Source organism: Peromyscus californicus, unplaced genomic scaffold (genome assembly GCF_007827085.1).
Source record: "Peromyscus californicus insignis strain IS unplaced genomic scaffold, ASM782708v3 Scaffold_12__1_contigs__length_115047231, whole genome shotgun sequence".
NCBI classification, from domain to species: Eukaryota; Metazoa; Chordata; class Mammalia; order Rodentia; family Cricetidae; genus Peromyscus; species Peromyscus californicus.
The window spans coordinates 21,540,243-21,562,713 of record NW_026294413.1 but is presented as its reverse complement, the minus strand read 5'-3'; the positions used below and the strand labels follow the sequence as shown (position 1 = coordinate 21,562,713).

Here is a 22,471-nt window from a genome sequence, read left to right as displayed (position 1 = left end):
AAAGAGAAATTAAAAAACATATCAGAAGACAGAAAGATCTTCCATGTTCATGTATCTGCAGGATTAACGTAGTAAAAATGACCATGTACAGATTCAATACAATCCCCTATCAAGATTCCAACATAATTCTTTACAGAGTTTAACATGACAATTTCTGACTTTATATGGAAAAACAAAAACCCAGGATAGTTAGAACAATCCTTAACAATAAAAGAACTACTGGAGGTATCACCATCCCTAATTTCAAGTTATACTACAGAACGACAGTAATAAAACCCACAAGGTATTGGCATAAAAACAGACATGTTGATCAATGGAATCAAACTGAAGACCCAGACATAAATCCATACACATATGACACCTGATTTTTGATAAAGAGGCCAGAAATACACACTGGAAAAAAAGACAACATGGTCAACAAATAGTGCTGGTCAAAATGATTGTCTGCATGTAGAAGAATCCAAATAAATCCATATTTATCGTCCTGCACAAAAACGACTCCAAATGGATTAATGACCTCAATATAAAGTCAGATACAGTGAGCCTGATAGAACAGAAAGCGGGAAATAGCCTTGAACACAATGGCACAGGAGACAACTTTCTGAACAGAACCCTGATAATGCAGGTACTAAGATTGACAATTAATAAAGTGGACTTCATGAAACTGAAAAGCTTCTGAAAGGCAAAGAGTATCATCAATTGGCTGGAGAAGCAGCCTACAGAATGGGTAAGATTTTTACCAACTCCACATCCCATAGAGGACTAGTATTCAAAATATATACAGAAATCAAAAAACTAGATAAAAAATAATAATATCCAATATAAAAATGTGGTACATTCTAAACACAGGGAATTGTCAATAGAGGAATCTCAAATGGCTGAGAAACACTTAAAGAAATGGTCAACATCCTTAGCTATCAGGGAAATTCAAATTTAAACTAGTTTGAGATTCCATCTTACACCTGTCAGAAAATTAACAACACAAGTGACAATTCATGCTGACAAGGATGTTGAACAAGGGGAACACTCTTCCATTGCTGGTAGGCGTGCAAATTGTACACCCACTATGGAAATCATTATGTCGATTCCTCAGAAAGTTGGGAATCAATCTACCTAAAGACCTAGCTTATAACATTCCTGGGCATATACCCAAAGGTCACTCCATCCTACAAGAACACTTGTTCAACTATGTTCATTATGTCTATTCATAATAGCCAGAAACTGGAAACAACCTAGATGTCCCTCAATAGAAGAATGAACAAAGAAATTGTGATACATTTACATGATGGAGTTTATACAGCTATTTTAAAAAAATGAAACAATGAAATCTGCAGGCAAATGGATGAAACTAGAAAAAATGATCCTGAGTGAGGTAACCTCTAATGAGTCTTTTTCTGTCCTGCCAGCCAGCTCCCAAATAATTATAAGGAGACTTACTATTAATTATGAAAACTCGGCATTAGCTTAGGCTTGTCCCATTAGCTCTTATAACTTAAATCAATCAATAATTTTATTAATCTACATTCTACCACATGGCCTTTACCTCCCTCCCATTCTGTGTGTCCATCTCGTTTGCTGTCTCCATGGTGTCTCCATCTTGCACCTAGATTCATATCCTATTTTCCTCTCTCTCTGCCTGAAAGTCCCGCCTATATCTTCTGCCTAACTATTGGCTGTTCAGCTCTTTATTAAACCAATCACAGCAATATATCTTCACACAATGTACAAATATCCCACAACAGTAACCCAGATGCATAAAGATAAATATGTTATGTATTCCCTTATAAGTGGGTATTAGCCATTAAGAAAATGATAACAAAGCTACAATCCATAGACCTAGAGAGAGGTTAGGAAAGAGGAGGGGTCTAGTAAGGAAGGCATTGATCTCCCTGGGAGAGGGAAATAGAACTGATGTTATGGATGGACTGGGAATGGGTGGGAATGTGAGTTGCGGGGAGATCAGGTGTGGAGTATCAGGTAGGGTGGGGAAATAAAAAAAAGTGAGTCACAGAAGAGGATAAAATTTTTGGAATACTGATATGTAGAATATACAAAGAATACTGACAACTCAATAGTAAGAAAATAGTTATAAAAGGGGTAAGCAAGATCTGAGCAGACATTTTACAATAAAAAAATGAATAGTCAAAGACACATAAAGACATGTTCATGCTTCTTCTTCAAGAAAACAACAAATGGTAGATGACTCTGGTGCAGTGAGAAGGCCCAGAGGACCCAGGGCCCAGGATTAAGAGGCTACAGTGGCTTCTGCAGAGGATTCAGCAGTGGTCTTAGCGGCCACAATCATGTCTGAGTCCATGGGGCTCATGGAGATAAAGCCAAAGACAAGGAGTGGATCCCTGTCACCAAGGCGGTCCACCTAGTTAAGGACATGAACATCAATTCCTGGGAGAGATCTACCTGTTCTCCCTGACCATTAAGGAATCTGGGACTATTGATTTTTTTTTTCCTGGACACATCCCTAAAGGATGAGGTTCTAAGGATCATGCCAGTGCAGAAGCAGACTCGGGCTGGCCAGTGGACCGGGTTCAAGGCTTTGTCACTATTGGGGATTACAATGGTCATGATGGTGTTGGTGTTAAGTGCCACTGCTTTCCAGGGGCTATCATCTTGGCCAAGCTTTCCATTGTGCCTGTGCAGAGAGGCTATAAACAAGATTGGCAAGCCCTACACTTTTTCATGCAAAGTGACAGGCCATTGTGTCTCCTCTGTGTTGATGCATCTCATCCCTACCCTCAGAGGCACTGGCATAGTCTCTGCTCCTGTGCCCAAGAAGCTACTGATGATGGCCAGTATTGATGACTGTTACACATCAGCCAGGAGTTGCACTGCCACCCTTGGCAACTTTGCCAAGGCCGCCTTTTTTTTTAAATTTTTATTTTATTTTATAATTTAATTTAATTTTACATATCAGCCACGGATTCCCTTGTTCTCCCTCCTCCCGCCCCCCCCCCCCCCTGCTTTCCCCCCAGCCCACACCCCATTCCCATCTCCTTCAGGGTAAAGACTACCCTGGCGATTGAGTTCAACCTGGTAGATTCAGTCCAGGCAGGTCCAGTTCCCTCCTCCCAGGCTGAGCCAAGTGTTCCTGCATAGGCCCCAGGTTCCAAACAGCCATACACTGAGGACAGGTCCCGGACCCACTGCCTGGATGCCTCCCAAATAGATCAAGTTAATCAACTGTCTCACTTATCCAGAGGGCCTGATCCAGTTGGGGGCTCCTCAGCTATTGGTTCATAGTTCATGTGTTTCCATTCGTTTGGCTATTTGTCCCTGTGCTTTATCCAATCTTGGTCTCAACAATTCTTGCTCATACAAACCCTCCTCTTTCTCACCAATTGGACTCCTGGAGCTCCACCTGGGGCCTGGCCGTGGATCTCTGCATCCGGTTCCCTCAGTCATTGGCTGAGGTTTCTAGCACGACAATTAGGGTGTTTGGCCATCCTATCACCAGAGTAGGTCAGTTCGGGCTGCCACCATTGATGCCATCTCTAAGACCTATCGCTAGCTACCTGACCCCCAACTTCCGGAAAGAGACTGTGTTCACTATGTCTCCTTATCAGGAATTCACTGACCATCTTGTAAAAACGCACACCAGAGTCTCTGTTCAGAGGACCCAGGCTCCAGCTGTGGCCACCATGTAAGAGTTTTTATATAAGAAAATTAAAGTGAATTAAGTCTATTTAAAAAAAAAAGAAAGATAAAGAAATCTTCACATCATTAGTTATCAAGACACACAAGCTAAAATCATAGTGAGAAACCCTATGCACTAACTGTAGGGACATAAAGCTAAGAAGCTAATACCAGGTGCTGAATATATGTGATGCAACTGGGCTTGTCATATACTGACAGACAATGGGATTACAAATAAATAAACCCTTTTGCAAAGTTTTCAAGGTTCTTAAAAAATTTTTGCCATGCCATCTCTGAGAAAATAGACACTGTTCAGAATATGACTATTTGCTCCTATATTTTTCCAAGGGAGAAATGTCTGACTCTTAGCTAAAGCTTAGAGTTGTGGAAGTTTAGAATTTTCTCTATGGCAGTGAATGATGATTTTTTTTTTGTTTTGTTTTTTTTGTTTTTTTGTTTTTTTGTTTGTTTTTCGAGACAGGGTTTCTCTGTGTAGCTTTGCGCCTTTCCTGGAACTCACTTGGTAGCCCAGGCTGGCCTCGAACTCACAGAGATCCGCCTGGCTCTGCCTCCCGAGTGCTGGGATTAAAGGCGTGCGCCACCACCGCCCGGCTAAAAATTGTTTCTGAGTTTTGAATCTTTTTTTTTTTTTTTTTTTTGGTTTTTCGAGACAGGGTTTCTCTGTGTAGTTTTGCGCCTTTCCTGGAACTCACTTGGTAGTCCAGGCTGGCCTCGAACTCACAGAGATCCGCCTGGCTCTGCCTCCCGAGTGCTGGGATTAAAGGCGTGCGCCACCACCGCCCGGCTGAATGATGATTTTGTTATAAGCACCTGGAGCAACAGATGGACCATGACTCCTGGTTTGTCATATTGCTTTATATAAACATCAAGGCTGATGATATACTCTGGAGTTTCAGTTGTGGTGAATAGGTATATAGAAGGATTTTCAAGTTTCAGTCCTTAATACTTACCTGAATTGATAATCCACAGAAAACATACCCTGTGTAGTCAGATGAAGAAGAACTAGGAAGCTATTGAGACACCAGCAATTCTATCTTTTAATTAATTTTAACCTGAAGTCTTCAGGGTTTTGTTTTTTGGTTTTTTTTTTTTTTTTGACTCTTCTAAGTCTTTCTACAAAATCACCAATGGGAATATCACCTAACTATTTCACTGCGAGGTATTAACACAAGAAAAATGATAACCAAGATTAGCACATCAATGTTCACCGAAGCTTTATTAACAAGGTCCCCAAACTGAGAACACCAAAATGATCATCACTGGGTGAACAGAACAACAAATTGTGATATACCAGGGCAAGAAGACATTAATAAGCAACATGATGGAATGAACTACTGATATATAGAAAACAAGGTGAATACAAAATACCATTTTATGTATATGGTATCTTTCAAACCATAGTGTGGGATTTAAATCCTACCTCAAACTGCTTTTAAAAAGACTCCTGACACTAGGTATCAGGAAGCTGAGGAATTTTCCTGCATGATAGATTTGATTCACACAGCAAAAAAGTCAATTTAGTAACCAATATCAGAAGCCTGAAGACAATGGCAAAGATTTCAAGAGCTACAGTGGAAAACTAGAAAATTATTGGACAAAAAAAGAGTGAAGTCTATCTATGCAAGGTCCACTTGAAATGATCACTGATGTCTATTATCAGTTTGCTCTTGTTTAACTCCCTTCAACAGATATTTCATTTTCAAGAAAGAAGAAAACAGATTTATAGAGGGCAGCGTTTTGTTAGGAAAAAAGTATAATAAATGTACAAGAGGGAGGTCTGCTGTGGATATCGCTCTGTATAAATAAAATGCTGATTGGCCAGTAGCCAGGAAGGAAGTATAGGCAGAACAAGAAGAGAAGAGAATTCTGGGAAGTGGAGGGCTGAGGCAGAGAGACACTGCCAGTCGCCACCATGAGTACCAACATGTAAGATACTGGTAAGCCACGAGACATGTGGCAAGGTACAGATTTATAGAAATGGGTTAATTTAAGAGATAAGAACTAGATAGCAAGAAGCCTGAGTAAAGGAAAACATTATGTCTGTAACCAAAAAAAAAAAATAAAGTCTTTAAAGAGACAGTAAAATTAATATAAAAAATAAGCCACGTAAAGATGAATATTACACAGAGAATCTGGATTGTGTTGTCTTTGGGATTTTTAACTGCAGAAAAACATTTGATTGTAAAAGCTGTTGAGTTAAACCAATATATATATTTTAAAGATACCTTGACTTCAAACTTTGGATATAAGGATATGTTGCAGCCGGGCGGTGGTGGCGCACGCCTTTAATCCCAGCACTCGGGAGGCAGAGCCAGGCGGATCTCTGTGAGTTCGAGGCCAGTCTGGGCTACCAAGTGAGTTCCAGGAGAGGCGCAAAGCTACACAGAGAAACCCTGTCTCGAAAAACCAAAAAAAAAAAAAAGGATATGTTGCTTTGGAAAAGAGTCTCTGCTTTTGTTCCCACAGAAAGCTAGAGGCTATGGATTTGTTCCAGATTAAGATACATCAGGTTTGACCAGCCAAGACCCCCTGAAAGGTCTCCGATGACATCATGGTCCAGATGATCCAACATCCAGAATGGTTTCAAGGCAATTGGCTCAGACAATACAGCCTCATGGACTACTCCATGATCCTAAAATTTTCTTTATGCCCCCATAAGATACAGCGCCCCCCTCCAGCAGGAAGTAGTAAGAGAAGCTACGCCCAAATTCCCAAATTATATGTAATTTTACTTTGTTAAGGTTAAAACTTTCCTTTTTGAAAAAAAAAAATGGGGGAAGTGCTGTGGGATGGTCTGTATGTCAAATGTGTTGCTGATTGGTCAATAAATAAATCACTGATTGGTCAGTGGCCAGGAAGGAAGTATAGGCGGGACAAGGAGGAGACAAAACTGGGAAGTGGAAGGCTGAGTCAGGGAGACACTGCCAGCCGCCATCAGGACAAGGAAGATGTAAAGTACCGGTAAGCCACAAGCCACGTGGCAAGGTATAGATTAATGGAAATGGATTAATTTAAGCTGTAAGAACAGTTAGCAAGAAGCCTGCCACGGCCATACAGTTTGTAAGCAATATAAGTCTCTGTGTTTACTTGGTCGGGTCTGAGCGGCTATGGGACTGGCAGGTGAGAGAGATTTGTCCTGACTGTGGGCCAGGCAGGAAAACTCTAGCTACACCACCATTTGTAAGCAATATAAGTCTCTGTGTGTTTACTCAGTTGGATCTGAGCAACTGCAGGACTGGCGAGTGAGAGAGATTTGTCCTGACTGTGGGCCAGGCAGGACTGGAGAAAACTTCAGCTACAGGGGACTGATAGGGAAAGAAATGCCCTCCAAGAAAACTACATTCCGATCCAAGAACCCATGAGAATATTACACCTTCACATGCGAAAAGGGACTCTGTGGATGTGACTGAATTAAGAACCTTGTTAGGAAAACTGTGATAAATTATCTAGATGGCCAATGTGTTCACAAAGGTGTTTCGTACATTAAAGAGAGCTACAGGGCAATCCAAGAAGAAGATTCAACAGAAGTGTGCCATAAGGATACAGCCAGAAGAACACAACTACGACTGGCTTTGATACATCCCAGAGGCCATGGAATAAGGAATGAAGCAGTCTATAGAAATTGGAAAAGAAAGTCATTTTGTGCCCTTCTAGAGCCTCTAGAAGGAAGACAGCTTCACTAACATCTTGATTTTAATCCAGTGAGATCTGTTTTGAATTACAGAACTGTAAAATAACTTGTGTGGTTTTTGTTTTGTTAATTTATGTGGATGAGTGTTTTGCTGCATGTATGTACCTACACCATGTGACTGCCTGGTGCCTGGTGAGATCAGAAGAGGGCATCAGACCTCTTGGAACTGGAGTTATGGATGGTTGTTAGCTACCACATGAGTACTGGCACCCAAACCCAGGTACTCTTATTAAAATCATAGAAATCCACCTGCCTCTGCCTCTCAAGCAAGTGGGTCGTGGGAGTAACAGACATAAAGTTTTCAAAGAATAAATTCAAAATTTACTTTTAAAAAGAGGCTTAGACAAAATTACTTTAGCACATAGAACATAATTATTTGCCAGTTACACTCCTATTTTGTCTTTTCATTTTTGTTCCAATTACTATGTCAACATGTTGCTAGCAACTTTACCTTGCTTCTTGTCTTTACTTTTGATTTGCTCTTCTGTTTTCGTTTCAATTTCTTCTTATTTAAAATTTTCTTATTCCTAAAAACAAAAGTGCATATATTATGAATATTTACATCAAGACATACAAAACCAGTGAAAACATGTATTTTTAATAGACACTTGCATATTTCTTACAGCTTCTATAAAGCAATATATATACATATACTAGTATTAAAGTAGCTTTTAAGAAGACAACATTTAAAGCTGGGCAGTGGTGGTGCATGAATTTAATCCCAGTAGAGGCAGGTGGATCTCTGAGTTCAAGGCCAGCCTGATCTACAGAGCGGGAATTCCAGAACAGCCAGGGATACACAGAGAAATCCTGCCTTGAAAAATTAAAAAAAAAAAAAAAGATAGGAAATACGTATTAAATAAATAATTACAAAAAGGACTGTATAAAGCCTTTTATAAAAGCAAAGCATTTGAGGCATTAAATGAAGTTTAAAAAAGAAAAACTTTTCTTCAGGGCCAACCAGATTCTCATGGTGAGTGAGCAGGGATGGCTGCCACTAAATCTGGCAACCTGAGTTCAATCCATAAAACCCACATGGTGCCAGGCTAGCTGTCTCTGAAATTCACATGTATGCTGTAGCATGCTTGCTCATATATGCACACATGTATATATGAATACACACAGAATAAATATTTTAAAAGGACAAACTTATTTCACCAGTGGCTATGTTAATAAATAACAAAAAAACTTGTTCTTTATGCTAATGAAAGCTGCAATGCAGAAAGGTTCAAGTAACTTTTTATTAAATCACTACTAATATAAAGAAAATCTTGAGGGGCTGGAGAGATGGCTTAGTGGTTAAGAGCATTGGCTGCTGTTCCAGAGGACTAGGGTTCAATTCCCAGCACCCATATGACAGCTCACAACCATAGGTAACTCCAGTCCCAGGGCACTGGACACCCTCACCCAATCTCTGCAGGCACTGTATATACATGGTAGACAAACATATATGTAGGGAAAACACCGAGACACATAAAATAAAAATCAAGGTTTAAAAGAAAAGAAAATCTGAGCTCATATCTTTAGTAGCTATTTCAAAGTGTCTCTGCCCTAGGCCTGATCTTTGCATTAGGTAAAGAACCTTCTGAGTAACTTAGAGAAAAATGTCCTTTCTCCTTGTCCTCGCCCAAAGCAGGAAAGAATAAAGGAGGAGGAATAAGAGGCTGGGCAAATATTTCATTTTCACACAACTCCATATTCTGAATGCTTACTATGCTGAGAAATCAATTCCTAGGTAGCAAATATAGAAGAAAAAAGACAGTTTTTGCTCTGGAGGAGAGCAGAGACTTAACTGGATGCACAATTTAACTATCTAGTAAGAGATTGCTAGTACTCTAATAAAAACAAAAGGCTGCATGGTGGTTCTCTGCCTATAATTCCAGAATTCATAGTTCTCATAAGGATATAGCAGGAGAATCAGAAATGTGAGGACATCCTGTGCTACAGAGAGATACTGTCCCAAAACAAAACAAAAATAGAAAAAGTGAACTGGTAGGACAGCTCAGTGACCTGAGTTTCAATCCTTGGGTACCATATGATAAAGGGAGAAAACCAACTTCCACACATTGTTCTCTGACTACACAGACACATACACAGACAGACAGACAGACACACACACACAGAGACAGAGAGACACAGGGAGAGGGAGAGTATTAACAAATAGATGAATGTAATGATTTAAAAATAGAAAAAGAGGAGGTACAGGAACTGAATGGGAGGAAGATAGAGGGGGCAGAAGATGAGGAGGGGATAAGACAATCACAATTATTATTATAGATGTTGAGGTCAAGCTCTTAAGCTCTTATAACTACTATGATAGAAGCAGTGGCAAAGAGGAAAATAAATTCCCTCCATTCCCTGGTCCCTTTATCTACCTAACCTTTGTGGTTATTCAGATTGAAACACACACATCTAAAGCTTGAAAGATAGTATCCACATATAGGAGAAAATATGAAGTATGTGTCTTTGGGATCTGGGTTACCTCAATCAGGATGACTGTTGCTAGCTGAATAATATTCCATTGCATAAATGTACATTTTTACTATCCATTCACCAGCTGATGAACATTTCGGCACAAATGTCATGGGAGTAACCAACCACATTTTGGTTTTGTTTGTTTTGAGAGAGAGAACATGAAGCTGAGTGGATGAAGTTGGGTGGGGGTGGGTGGAACTTGGAGTAGTTAAAAGAGAGGAAAATACAATCAAAATGTATTATATGAAAAAATTTTAATAACAAAAAAATAACTAACCAAAGTAAGAGAGTAGGGCTCACAGACGAAATAACAATTAATCATGGACTTGTGACCCCGCCAACAGACTTATAAAAAAAAAACAACAAAAAAAAAGCCTTTTTCTAAAGCCAAATATGAAAAGAAAGAAAGAAAGAATAAAAGAAAAGAAAGAAGGAAGGAAGGAAGGAAGGAAGGAACGAAGGAACGAAGGAAGGAACGAAGGAACGAAGGAAGGAAGGAAGAAAAATTTAACTAGGTCATTTGTAGGCAGGAAGGTTATTTCCAAATAAAAAAGTCAGGTAAAAGTTAATCTGTTAAAAAGAAAAATGGGCTTCATTTCAAGTTACTAAAGGGATATAAGATGGACAGGGGCAATCAGCATATGAAAAGTTGCCTCTCATCAAAATAATCACAAAAGCTAGACAGTTATATCTCATAATAGCTCTTGTTTATGTCCACAGAATCTCTACTTCAGCTACTCTAATAAATGACCTCTAGCACCATGCAACACTTAACAGTTCTGTACATCCACACCTCCCACCACTACTACCACCCCCGACCCCCTTCAATCCATTCTTCACAAAAGAACCCAGGTCACTTTGTAGACACACATCTAAGTGGGCAATTCTCCTACTTAAAACAGTGTCTTCTTGATTCCCTTCAGATAGTCTAAAAACACTAACATCATCTAAAACATCCTCTTCCAACATCTGGCTATGGCCACCTCTGCCACTTCAATCTGCATTTTAGAGGTAGAGGGTTTTTAAAAGAGCCTCTATTAGGGGGAGATTATATAAAGGGAACTTGTATCCAACATTGGAAAACTACTTTTGTCAATAACGAAACATCCTAACACCTAACTACATTTAAGAGCTAACCATTTTTTCATGATATCTAAAATTAGACTCCAGAAACCAGTCTTAGAGACCAACAATTCATTTTGGATTTTCTGGTGATTTAAGACTTTAAATCCCAAATCAACAGAAGTTCCAAGAAAAATGTCTATAATTGGGCTTATAAAACATTTTTTTATTTTCACAAAAAGAACTTTATACTTGTGAAGGTATGGTAGAAGTGAAAGATGCTTTTAAAGTGAGGTAAATATCTTAAATACATTAAGGGCTGGAGAGAAGGCTCAGCACTTAAAACATTTGCTGATCTTGCAGAGGACCCAAGTTCAATTCCTCAGCACCTGCATGATGGTTCACAACTGCCTGTAACTCCAATTCCAGGGGGCCCATTGCCTTCTTCTGGCCTCTGCAGACACCAGGCATGAATGTGATGAACATTCATACATACATGCAGGCAAAACCCTCACACACAGAAAATAAAATTAAAATACTTTAAAAGTTATATGAAAAAGATTGTTACATTATTTAAGGAATGTTAAATGTTTCTGCAATGTAAAAACAACTGAGCCTGTAAAAGTTACTCAGCTGATTATGTCCTTGGTTTTCCTATAAGCTTATTAGTGGGTCTGTTTCCTAACAAAACAGCAATTAATCACAATTTTAAAAAATATTTCATTCAAATCTTTTTCTTTAGTTCCTTCTAACTCAAATGCCAACTTTTGAAGAATCCAAATGTACAGAATATTTGGGGTTAAAGGGTTTCAATCTTTTACCTAATTTTGTGTATAAATGCAAACTAAAATTACTAAGCTGTAATCTAAAGCAAGAATAGGAAAACATTTTCTATAAAAGGTGAGGGAGTTAAGTAATTCACTTTTTGGGGTCGCACAATCTGTGAAAGCTGCTTTAATCATCAATAGTATGAACACAACACAGCCAGAGAGTGTACAGAAATAGAGTGTGGCTATGAATAAAACTTTATTCCTGAATACTGAAACTCATATTTTATGGAATTCTCTCTATCACAAAACATTCCTGATATTTTTTTCCAGCTTTAAAGATGTGAATTCATTCTTAACTCATGGTCTACACAAAAACAAGAACTAGACTACATCTGACACTTGTACCATCTCTTGCTGAGCCTGATCAGTACTGACTGTGAGCCATGACCTTATTGAGATGAGTGTAACTGAATGTAAGTGATGCACAAACAAAAGCAAGCAAATAAACAAAAACAACAGTCAAACGTTTCTGAGCACACAGCAAACAAAACCTAATTCACAATCAAAGGTATTACGAATCCAGGTGTTCTGCTAGGCCAAGTTGCATCATAAAACTGCACTGCAGCCTTAGTTCTGAACACACTGCACTACATAGGACAGGGTGTCACCAAACACCAATAACCACCACCTGAAATATTTCAGGTCAATGTGATACTACTGTGAGTTATGAAGTAGTATTTCTGTTATACAATCTTTTCTGCTCTTACATAAACATGATTTGGTTATGAAAACAATGAATGAATTATTTTCCTATAGTCGTTCTTCAGCAAGTATCAAATTAGTATCCCTTTAGATTGTATTGTGTTAAAGTGTTTCATTTCAAAAGTTAATTACTTGAACTTCATAAAAAAAATATTAAATCATTTTTGGCTTGGCCTGGACAGTATTTCCAGTAATTTCTGAAACAGCCCTAAACTCAGTTCAGTCATATACTAAATATTTATATGAAAGAGCATTCCTAGCACTAGTGATTATAAAATATCAATAACTCTGTAATGGCTGAAGGTTCTTATCTGAGAATATTCAGTATCCACCAAAGAGTTAATTCTTTGTGTAAAAATAAACAAACATATCCATCCATTAGTACACAAATTTGCTTTCATCTTTAGTAACAAGCTGCATGTACACCAAAGGTTGTATTAAAATAAATTTTCTAATAATTTATTACCAACTAAATGTTTAATTTATATACCTATATTCTTAGGTCATGTAGTAATTTCAGGAAAAATGAGAAAAATTAAAGACAACACTGGCCTAAGGTACATTTTATAAAATATTACTAGAATGGTTTGTATCAAATATAAAAATATGTATGTATGTAATACAGAGAAACTATTCAAAACATAACTATGCTTATTGATATAATTACTTTTAAATTATCTTCCTGTCCTATGTGTAAAGATGTGCTATTAGCTTCTATTTCCCTAAAATAAGATACTATACAGGATCAAATCATTGTTTTCGTACACAGACTAAACCATCATAAGAAAGCTCTAGAGCCGGGCGGTGGTGGCGCACGCCTTTAATCCCAGCACTTGGGAGGCAGAGGCAGGTGGATCTTTGTGAGTTCGAGGCCAGCCTGGTCTACAGAGCGAGATCCAGGAAAGGCGCAAAGCTACACAGAGAAACTCTGTCTCGGGGAAAAAAAAAAAAAAAAAGAAAGCTCTAGAATTAGACAACCGAGGATAGAACACCTCAAGATAAACTGAGAGCACTGATATTCTCTTTTATGCACATATGAAGCATTCAAACACAAATGAGAAGTGAGCGTCATTCAGTCAGATGAGTACTATTAAAGCAGACAAAACACTAGCGGTTCTTTAGATGTACACATGGTCCATAATGACACCTTTTGTTGATGGTGGTGATAAGATACAGGGTCTCATTACAAAGCCCAGGCTAATCTCAGAGTCACTGTGTTCTTTAAATTGGCCTCAAACTTTCTATTCGTCTGCTTCAGCCTCCTAAGTGCATAAGGTAATTCTTTCATCAAAGAAAAAGTAGAGACTAACAACAGAAAGAGAACTTTAAATTCTCAAATGTTAGCACCCTCTCCCCCACAAAAATGAGCCTCTAAATAAGTTATGGGTCAAGCATCTAGTCACAATGGAAACTAAAAAAATATTTCCTGTTAAATGAGAACTAAATATGATATCAATACTTATGGAAAGAATGTATCTAAAATAGCACTTAGATACATAGGTCTTTACATATACCTAAATGTGTATATTGAATTAAAAAGTTTGAAAGCAAATTATCTTGGCTTACAATTTGAGAAGTTAGAAAGAAAGCATGAATTAAATAGAATGTAGAATGGGGAAAATAAACTTAAGAGCAAATGAAATAGAGATCACAGATTCAACAAAGAAAACCACAACACTAAAAATTGGTCTTCTGAAAAGATTAATAAATCTCTAGCAACATGAGAAATAGGAGACATTACTACAAATGCTGCTATAAATGACAATCTAAGCAAAATAGACAAGTTGCTTGAAAAATAACTTCTAATCACTAGATAAAGAAAAATGCAGTATTTAAGCATTCTTATATCTGTAGAAAGAATGAAGTAATTGAAAACCTAATCAAAAGCTTAATACATACAAACAGATTCATGGCTTTGATGGTAAATGCTTCCAAAGAACCCTATATTTTTGAAACAGCAGCAATCTTAGGCTAATTTCTGCAGAGACTATAAAAAGAAGAAATACTTTCTAACTCAGGCTAATTCTTCCATATCAAAATCTGAAAAGGGTATTTCAAAATATGAAAATTTCTATGAAATATTTTTCTATGAAAAAGAGGTGTAAAATAACCATCAAATAAGAATTTGTAAGCAAGTTTCTAATGTCATTGAATACCATCCACTTTTTAAAACAGTCAATGTATAAAACACCATGTACAAGCTAAAGATTTCTATAGAAAACATATTTTTACATTTATTTTATTTATCTGTGGTGGTATTGTGTTCCCCAAAATATTGTGTACCTTAATAAACTTATCTGGGGTCAGAAAACAGAAAAGCCACAAGATACTTAGGCTAGAAAATGTTAGCACACGCCTTTAATCCTAGCATTCCAGAGACAGAAATCCCTCTGGACCTCTGTGAGTTCAAGGCCGCATTGGAAACAGCCAGGCTTGGTGACTCACGACTTTAATCCCAGAAAGCAGCCTTTAATCCCAGGGAGTGGTGGTAGAAAGCAGAAAGGTTTATAAGGCGTGAGGACCAGAAACTAGAAGCATTTGGCTGGTTAAGCATTCAGGCTTCTAGCAGCAGTTCAGCTGAGATTCATTCTGGATGAGGACTCAGAGGCTTCCAGTCTGAGGAAACAGGACCAGCTGAGGAACTAACTGGCAAGGTGAGATAGCTGTGGCTTGTTCTGTCTCTCTGATCTACCAGCATTGAACCCAATAACTGGCCTCAGGTTTGATTTTAGTAATAAGACTCGCTAAGATTCATGCTACATTTATCTATCTATTATTTATTCATTCATTCATTCTTCTTTCATACATTACATCCCAACCACATTTTACCCTCCTTTCATTCCTCCCAGCCCCCCTTACCCCCCAGATCCACTCCTCCTCTGTTTCCCTTGCGAAAAGAACAGGCTTCTCAGGGATATCAACCAAACACAGAACAACAAGATAAAATAAGACTAGGCATAAACCCTTATATCAAGACTGGACAAGGCAACCAGTAGGAGTAAAAGAGTACCAAGAGCAGACAAAAGAGTGAAAGACACCCTCACCACCCCCACTGTTAGGAGTCCCAAAAGAACATCAAACTACACAACCATAGCATATATGCAGAGAACCCAGTTCAAACCCATAAAGGCAGAAACCACATTTAATCTCTGTAATTAATATAATGGTACTTATCGATGAGTCTGGAAGCATCACTGTTTAGGGAAGACTAGCAGTCTGATTACTAATCAGAAAACTTGTATTTATTTAACCCACCATGCTGTTAGTAATAAGAAAAAGATCTTTAACAGTTCAAGTTGATTTAGGAGAGAAGCAAAGAAAGCAGTGAAAATAAAAGTAGTAAGTGCTAAATAAACTTAATTCATTATTGTTCCCACACTGAAGAATCTATCTTGATTTGTATTCCCTCAAAGCCACAAGATGCTTCAAGCATCCACAGTCAATGGTTGCTTTGAGATGTTCTCTCTGGGAAGGGAAATCAAAAGTGACTAGAGAATGGAATTAAACAATAAAAGGTACATGAGCTCCCTGGTTTTTGTAAGGTAGACACAAACTGCCTTCAACCAGAAGAGGAAAACTCAATAGAGGAACCATCTCTATCAGATTAGCCTGTGGGCATGACTGTGGGGTATTTTCTTGATTAATGATTGATGTGGGAAGGCCCAGCTCAGTGTGGGCAGTCCCATCCCTGGGCTAAAGGGCCTGGGTTATATAAGAAACCAAGCTAGTAAGCCAGGAAGAACAAGCCAGTAAGCAGTTTCCCCACTGGTCCCTGCCTCTCTCTGTTCCTGCCAGGACTTCTCTCAGTGATGGAATGTGATCAGGAACTGTAAGCCAAAGTCTTTCCTCCTCAAGTTGCTTTTGGCCAGTGTTTTATCACAGCAATGAAAAGCAAGCAAAGACAGTGTTAATAAGCTTATTCCTATGATGGGCAATTCTACTAGTGAACATGGCTCCCAGTTACTCTAATTGCAGGTGAGGAAAATGAGTTGCTTGTTTATCTGTTTCCTACTCATTACTGATTGAAAACGTAAGTCCTGCATAGACTTTCAAGACACAAAGTCATGGGTGTTTGCAGGAGACAGCTGGAGAAGAGTAACAGAGATAAAGCTAGACCAGCAAGAGTACCCACTACAGGTCTCTGATACAAATGATCATTTCTTTTTCTCCCTTTCGAAACTACTCTACCCCTTTCCCTCTAAACATTAACTCCTACTACCTCTCTACCCTTACCATCCCACTAAAGTGTAGCTTTCCAGCCTTCTGAATAAGGAGTAGATGATAGTTCCTTGTTATATTACTTGTTTTTTAAAATTTGTATGTGTGCATGTATGGTGTATGTGCACTTATGTTTATGTTTGTGTGTTTGTGTATGTGTACACATGTGGCAGCTACAGGGCAAAGTTAGGTATCTTCCTTGATTGCTTTCTACCTTGCTTTTGACACAAGTTTCTCACTGAATCCAGATCTCACCAATTGGCTGGAATGTCTGGCTAGGAACTCTAAGTATCCATCTGTCTCTGCCTCAGCAGCTTCAGGGTTACAAAGGAACACCATGCCTGTTTTTTTGAGTGTTGAGGATCCAAACTCAGGTCCCCATGGCTGCTTGACAGGCATTGTAGCAAATAAGCCCTCTTCCCAACCCCTAGTACGATCTCTCAAAGCCATCTTTGTTGTGGGAGGATCCTTCTGTATGCTGTGAATGTGTGTTGCTCTCATTGGTTGATAAAAGCTGGTTTGGCCTATAGCTGGGTAGGAAAGATGGAGATATAGGGAGAAGGAAGGGCAGAGTTAGGAGACATAAGCCAGCCACCTAAGGAGCAAGATGCCAAAAGACGGGTAAGACTTGGGCCACGTGACGATGCATAGATTAAAGAAATGGGTTAATTTAAAAGTAAGAGCTAGTTAGTAATAAGCCTGAGCTATCAGCCAAGCATTTATAATTAATATAAGCCTCTGAGTGATAATTTGGAAACAGCTGCAGGATGGGATAAGACAGAGAAAAACTTCCATTTACTACCTTCATGATCCTGTCACAAACATCTGCTTAAGTAACTACAGAAAAGGAGGCAATTTGTGATGGCTTATTCATGATATCATGCTGTAAGATCTAGACACATCTGCTAGATACTATAATTATGTAATAAACATTTTAGGAAAACTACTATAAATATATTACATTAAGTAAAGGCAAATACAATTTAAATACAGAGAAAGAAGTTCTTAGTAAAGAAGAAAAATATAAATCTAATTCAACTTCATGAAATTTAAAATTAGATAATTCAATAAAAAATGGAGATAACACAAAATCTGTAAACTTGAAAATGGGTCAATATTTTTACCCAATTTGGGCTAGCAAGATAACCCAGCAAGTCAATGTGCTTGCCATGCAAGCCTGAGGACCTAAGTTCAATCACCAGAACCCAAGTAAAAGCCAGATGTGATGGCTCCAGCAAGTAATTTCAGCACTCTCGAAGTGACATGGGAAAGAAAGTTGCAAAGCAGCATTGGCAGTAGAAACAATGAGACCCTGCCTCAAAAGAATGGTGGTAGGAGAGAAGCAACTCTCAAACAGCTGTTCTCTGATCTTCACACATAGCAAGTGTCTTCCTCTACCCATCTCCCACCTTATTTTTTAAAAAGGTTCTCCTACTGAACCAAGAGCTCACCATTTTTGGCTAGATTGGCTGGCCAGTAAGCCTCTGTGATCTGTCTAAAACCACTCTTGAATTAGCCAAAGGCGGGGGGTAAAAAGTCTTGCACTGCTAAGCCTGGGTTTTATGTCCGTAACAGGGACCTGAATGCAGGCCCTTAGGCTTGCAAAGCAAGCATTTCACACACTAACCCATCTTCTCAGTCCTTGGGAACTATTTTTTATATAACTAAAGCAAATTTATTCAAAAGTACTACTAGAGATAGAAACATGATAATAAAATAAAAACAATGCATTGAACCAGGATTTTAAAAAAATTGTGTGTGTATGTGTGTGTGTGTCTGTGTGTGTACATGAGAGGAGAGTACAGGTACCTGCAAAGGCCAGAGGCATTAAATCCCCCATGGGTCTGGATGATGCAAGCTATCTAATGTGGGTGCTGGGAATCGAACTGGGTCCTCCACAAGAGCAATACACACACTGCACTGAGCCATCTCTCTAGCACCAACACATCGGAATTTTTAACAGTTATAAATGTGTATGTATTCAACAGAAAAGACTAAATTATGTAAGACAACCACTGACAAAATTAAAGGGGCAAAACTATTTTAATACTCATCATAGTTACTGTTGAAACTAAAAAAAGAAAACAGATATATAAAATGTCCAAACAACTCTCCACTCAAATTTAAATAATTGACTATGGTGGTTAATACTGATTGTCAACTTAATTACGTTGAAAGATATAACTAAAAGATCAGGATAAAACACCTCTGGGATATGTGTATGAGGTTATTTCCAGAGACAATTAGATCATAGGGGCTCTGACCTAACTAATGGCTTAATCCACTGATAGATTCAAATTTTGAATAGATTATTAGGTTGAACTATGGAAGAAAGCCTAGTTAGGGAGGAAGAAGAAGGTCACTGTGGGCGACTACGTACATGTCCCTGCTCTCTGTTTGACAGAACTTTGAGCAGCTTGAGCCATTTCAATCAATCCTCGCTTAATCTCCAGGAGGCCAGAGATCAAAAAAGCCACTGGATCGCGTTATTTCTCTACCTTACTCAAGGAAAATTCACCTACCACCACATTCAGATCTGGTCCCACACCCCTTATCCATCAGTCTCCCGCTACCTTGGAAATATCTACCTCTCCCCTTTTCTATTTTGCTTATCTGTCCTGTTCCCTCCTCTCTCAGCTTTAGCCTGATGGATGCCTCCACATCACCTGCTCCCTGCTCTGTGCCTGCTGGCATCCCATGCTCTCCTTCAAAATGTCCCATTCTCCTGTTCTGTCCCTATCCACACCCCCACCTCCTGTGGCGGCCACAACCCACACCTTCTCGCTCAGGTTTGCTCTTTTGAAAGTTTATTTTGTATACGTGAATGGAAATGTGTGACTGACGTGGCCATGTGACTGTGTTTCTGACTGATTTTGAATGCTTAAGAATATGTGTTCCAGTCGTTGGATGGGATTTCTAGCACAACAATTAGGGTGTTTGGCCATCCCATCACCAAAGTAGGTCAGTTCCGGCTGTCTCTCGACCATTGCCAGCAGTCTATTGTGGGGGTATCTTTGTGGATTTCTGTGGGCCTCTCTAGCACTTTGCTTCTTCCTATTCTCATGTGGTCTTCATTTACCATGGTCTCCTATTCCTTGTTCTCCCTCTCTGTTGTTGATCCAGCTGGGATCTCCCGCTCCCCCAAGCTCTCTTTCCCTCAACCCTCGCCCTTCATTACCCCCACTCATGTCCAGGCTGTTCATGTAGATCTCTTCCATTTCTCCATCACTGGGCGATCCCCATGTCTTTCTTGGGGTCCTGTTTTCCAGGTAGCCTCCCTGGTGATGTGAGTAGCAGTCCTTGTTCCACATCTAGACCCCATCCAACGACTGAGGGATCTGGATGCAGAGATCCATGGCTAGGCCCTGGGTGGAGCTCTGGGAGTCCAATTATCGAGAAAGAGGAGGGTTTATATGAGCAAGAATTGTTGAGACCAAGGTTGGATAAAGCACAGGGACAAACAGCCAAACAAATGGAAACACATGAACTATGAACCAATGGCTGAGGGGTCCCCAACTGGATCAGGCCCTCTGAGTGGGTGAGACAGTTGATTGGCTTGATCTGTTTGGGAGGCATCCAGGCAGTGGGACCGGGTCCTGTGATCATTGCATGAGTTGGCTGTTTGAAACCTGGGGCCTATGCAGGGTCGCTTGGCTCGGCCTGGGAGGAGGGAACTGGACCTGCCTGAACTGAGTCTACCAGGTTGACAGGCTTTGCCCTGGAGGAGGTGGGAATGGGGGGGTGGGCTGGGGGGAAGGTGAGGGGGGTGGGAGGGGGGAGAACAAGGGAATCTGTGGCTGATATGTAGAACTGAACTGTATTGCAAAATAAAAAAAAAATCAAAAAAAAAAAAGAATATGTGTTCCATATCTATTCCATTTGTCTTACCAAAAAAAAAAAAAACCAAACAAACAAAAAACATATAACCACGTGGTCAGGTGCCATCTTGACTAAGGTCAAAGACAGGTCATATGGCCTTATCACTACTTTTACTAAGGGCAGCAGACAGTCACTTCCTGTCTGTGGCCCAAACATGGTCAGGGGTAGTGCATGCTCCTAGTGTGAGTGGGTCGGGTGGCTCGACACCTATCCTCTCCCTCCCTCCAGGGCTCTCAGGCATCAGCGGTGATAAGGCTTGAAAGGACTCCAGGAAGGCTCCAATGAGCCAGCTTTCAGTTCCCTCTGAATGGAGCAAGACACTCCTGTGGCTCCCATTGGCCCCACCCACCTCCCATGATGGTAGGTGGGCCTTCTCCCATGCCAAGATAGGGTAGCAATACTAAAATGTTTGAGAGGTTGTGGAAAAGTTTTGTTTGCCTTGTTGGAAAGTTAGCTATTTCTTTAAAAAAAAAAAAGTGTACTTTATTTTTGATATTACAGGAAGACATCTGAGAGATTTTAAATCTATTCTTATTTAATATATTTAAATTTATAAAGCTATGGCCAACCTGCCAGCTCATTTTATAGATAAAAAAATCAAGACTTACTTTTTCTAAAGCTACTAGGTCTCTGATTAATATATATATATTCTAAAATATAAAAGTCCATGCACACTTTGAGGGTCTCAAAAGTTGATTTAAGATATAAATACCAATTACAAAAATATAAATAAATGATTTAAATGCTTCAGATTACTTTCCCCTTCTATGATGTTGTTATATTAAGATTTCAAAAGTTCAGATTTTAACATTAATAGAATTCTGATACTGCTTGGATTACAAGCTCAAGGTTTTAAATTTTCTTTGGTTGCCTTCTAAATATAAACTTAAACTTCTCATCAGGCCAAAGACATCTCTGTCCAATCTGTACCAGGCTCTCTCTAAACAAAATTTGATTAAAAATTGTTTAAAATATCTTTTACCCAAATCTGTAATTTTGCCAGGACTCAAAGGTATGAGCCTAGATATCCATTTCCTGCTTTTTTATGATTTGGATTTCAATATTGATCATACTAATATATCTAAAACTTTTATGTCCTTTTATAAAATAAAAATACAGCTTGAGTTTTCCCCACCTGGCCTAAAGGTTTCAAATAAATTCATAAATTTTAACTTCTATTCCTAGTTTGAACTTGTCTGCACAGGTTTCCATTTGATTGGCAGACACATCTAAGCATAGTTACTAACTGCAACCTGCTGACGTCAACCTGTGAGCCATGGATTTACTAAAAGCTGATATGGACCAACTAAGCTGATAGAAATGCCCCGTGTTTCCAGCTGGGTCAAATCAGATGCTTCTGATAAATGCCCCAATGCCCAAATTCCCTCCTTACTTTTGACTAGCCTCATTTCAGTTTGAAGCAGCTACGGAAGACAGTATATCATCCCTGCCCCCAAAACAGGCTAAGTTAGAGGTAAACTCCCTGGCATAGGTGACAAAATGTCTATCTATAATGCCCATTGATATACAAGGAAACTGGACCCAGACCTGTCAATTGACAGATTAACTAAAATGGTTCTGCAATAAGACCCTTGGCCTTTATGAAGAATCAAAGAGGTATTAAATGGCCTTAAGAAATTATTATTTTTATATAAATAATTCAGGATTATAATCTGGCTGTACTGAAAGATCAGAACTACAAGACCTTAAAAATAACAGTACAAGAATGTGTATCTAGCCTCCTTGTATTTGCTAACTTTATTAAGCTGTAACTAATTGGGAAACCTGTATATCCAGATTTAACTTATATATGCTCTCAAAGTTAAGCCTAAACATTTGTTTAATTTAGATATACCTAACAGATTTTGTTCCCCCAGTCCTTAAACACCTTGAGAGATCTGCGAATATGGCATTAAATATAAAAGCTTTTTATGATAGAAAG

The 22,471-nt window shown here is 39.0% G+C and overlaps 1 protein-coding gene and 1 pseudogene across 13 annotated transcripts in view; one reads left to right on the top strand and one right to left on the bottom strand.

The window, feature by feature from the left end:
* The window catches only part of Mycbp2 (MYC binding protein 2), a 252,489-nt gene that overhangs the window by 213,279 nt on the left and 16,739 nt on the right, over positions 1-22,471 (bottom strand). For all 13 annotated transcript variants that reach the window (XM_052732538.1, XM_052732541.1, XM_052732539.1 and 10 more), the window contains exon 2: positions 7,815-7,890. In XM_052732538.1, coding sequence (XP_052588498.1) covers positions 7,815-7,890 — 76 coding nt within the window. The remainder of the gene's footprint in view (positions 1-7,814; positions 7,891-22,471) is intronic.
* LOC128107077 (40S ribosomal protein S2-like) lies at positions 629-4,020 on the top strand (annotated as a pseudogene).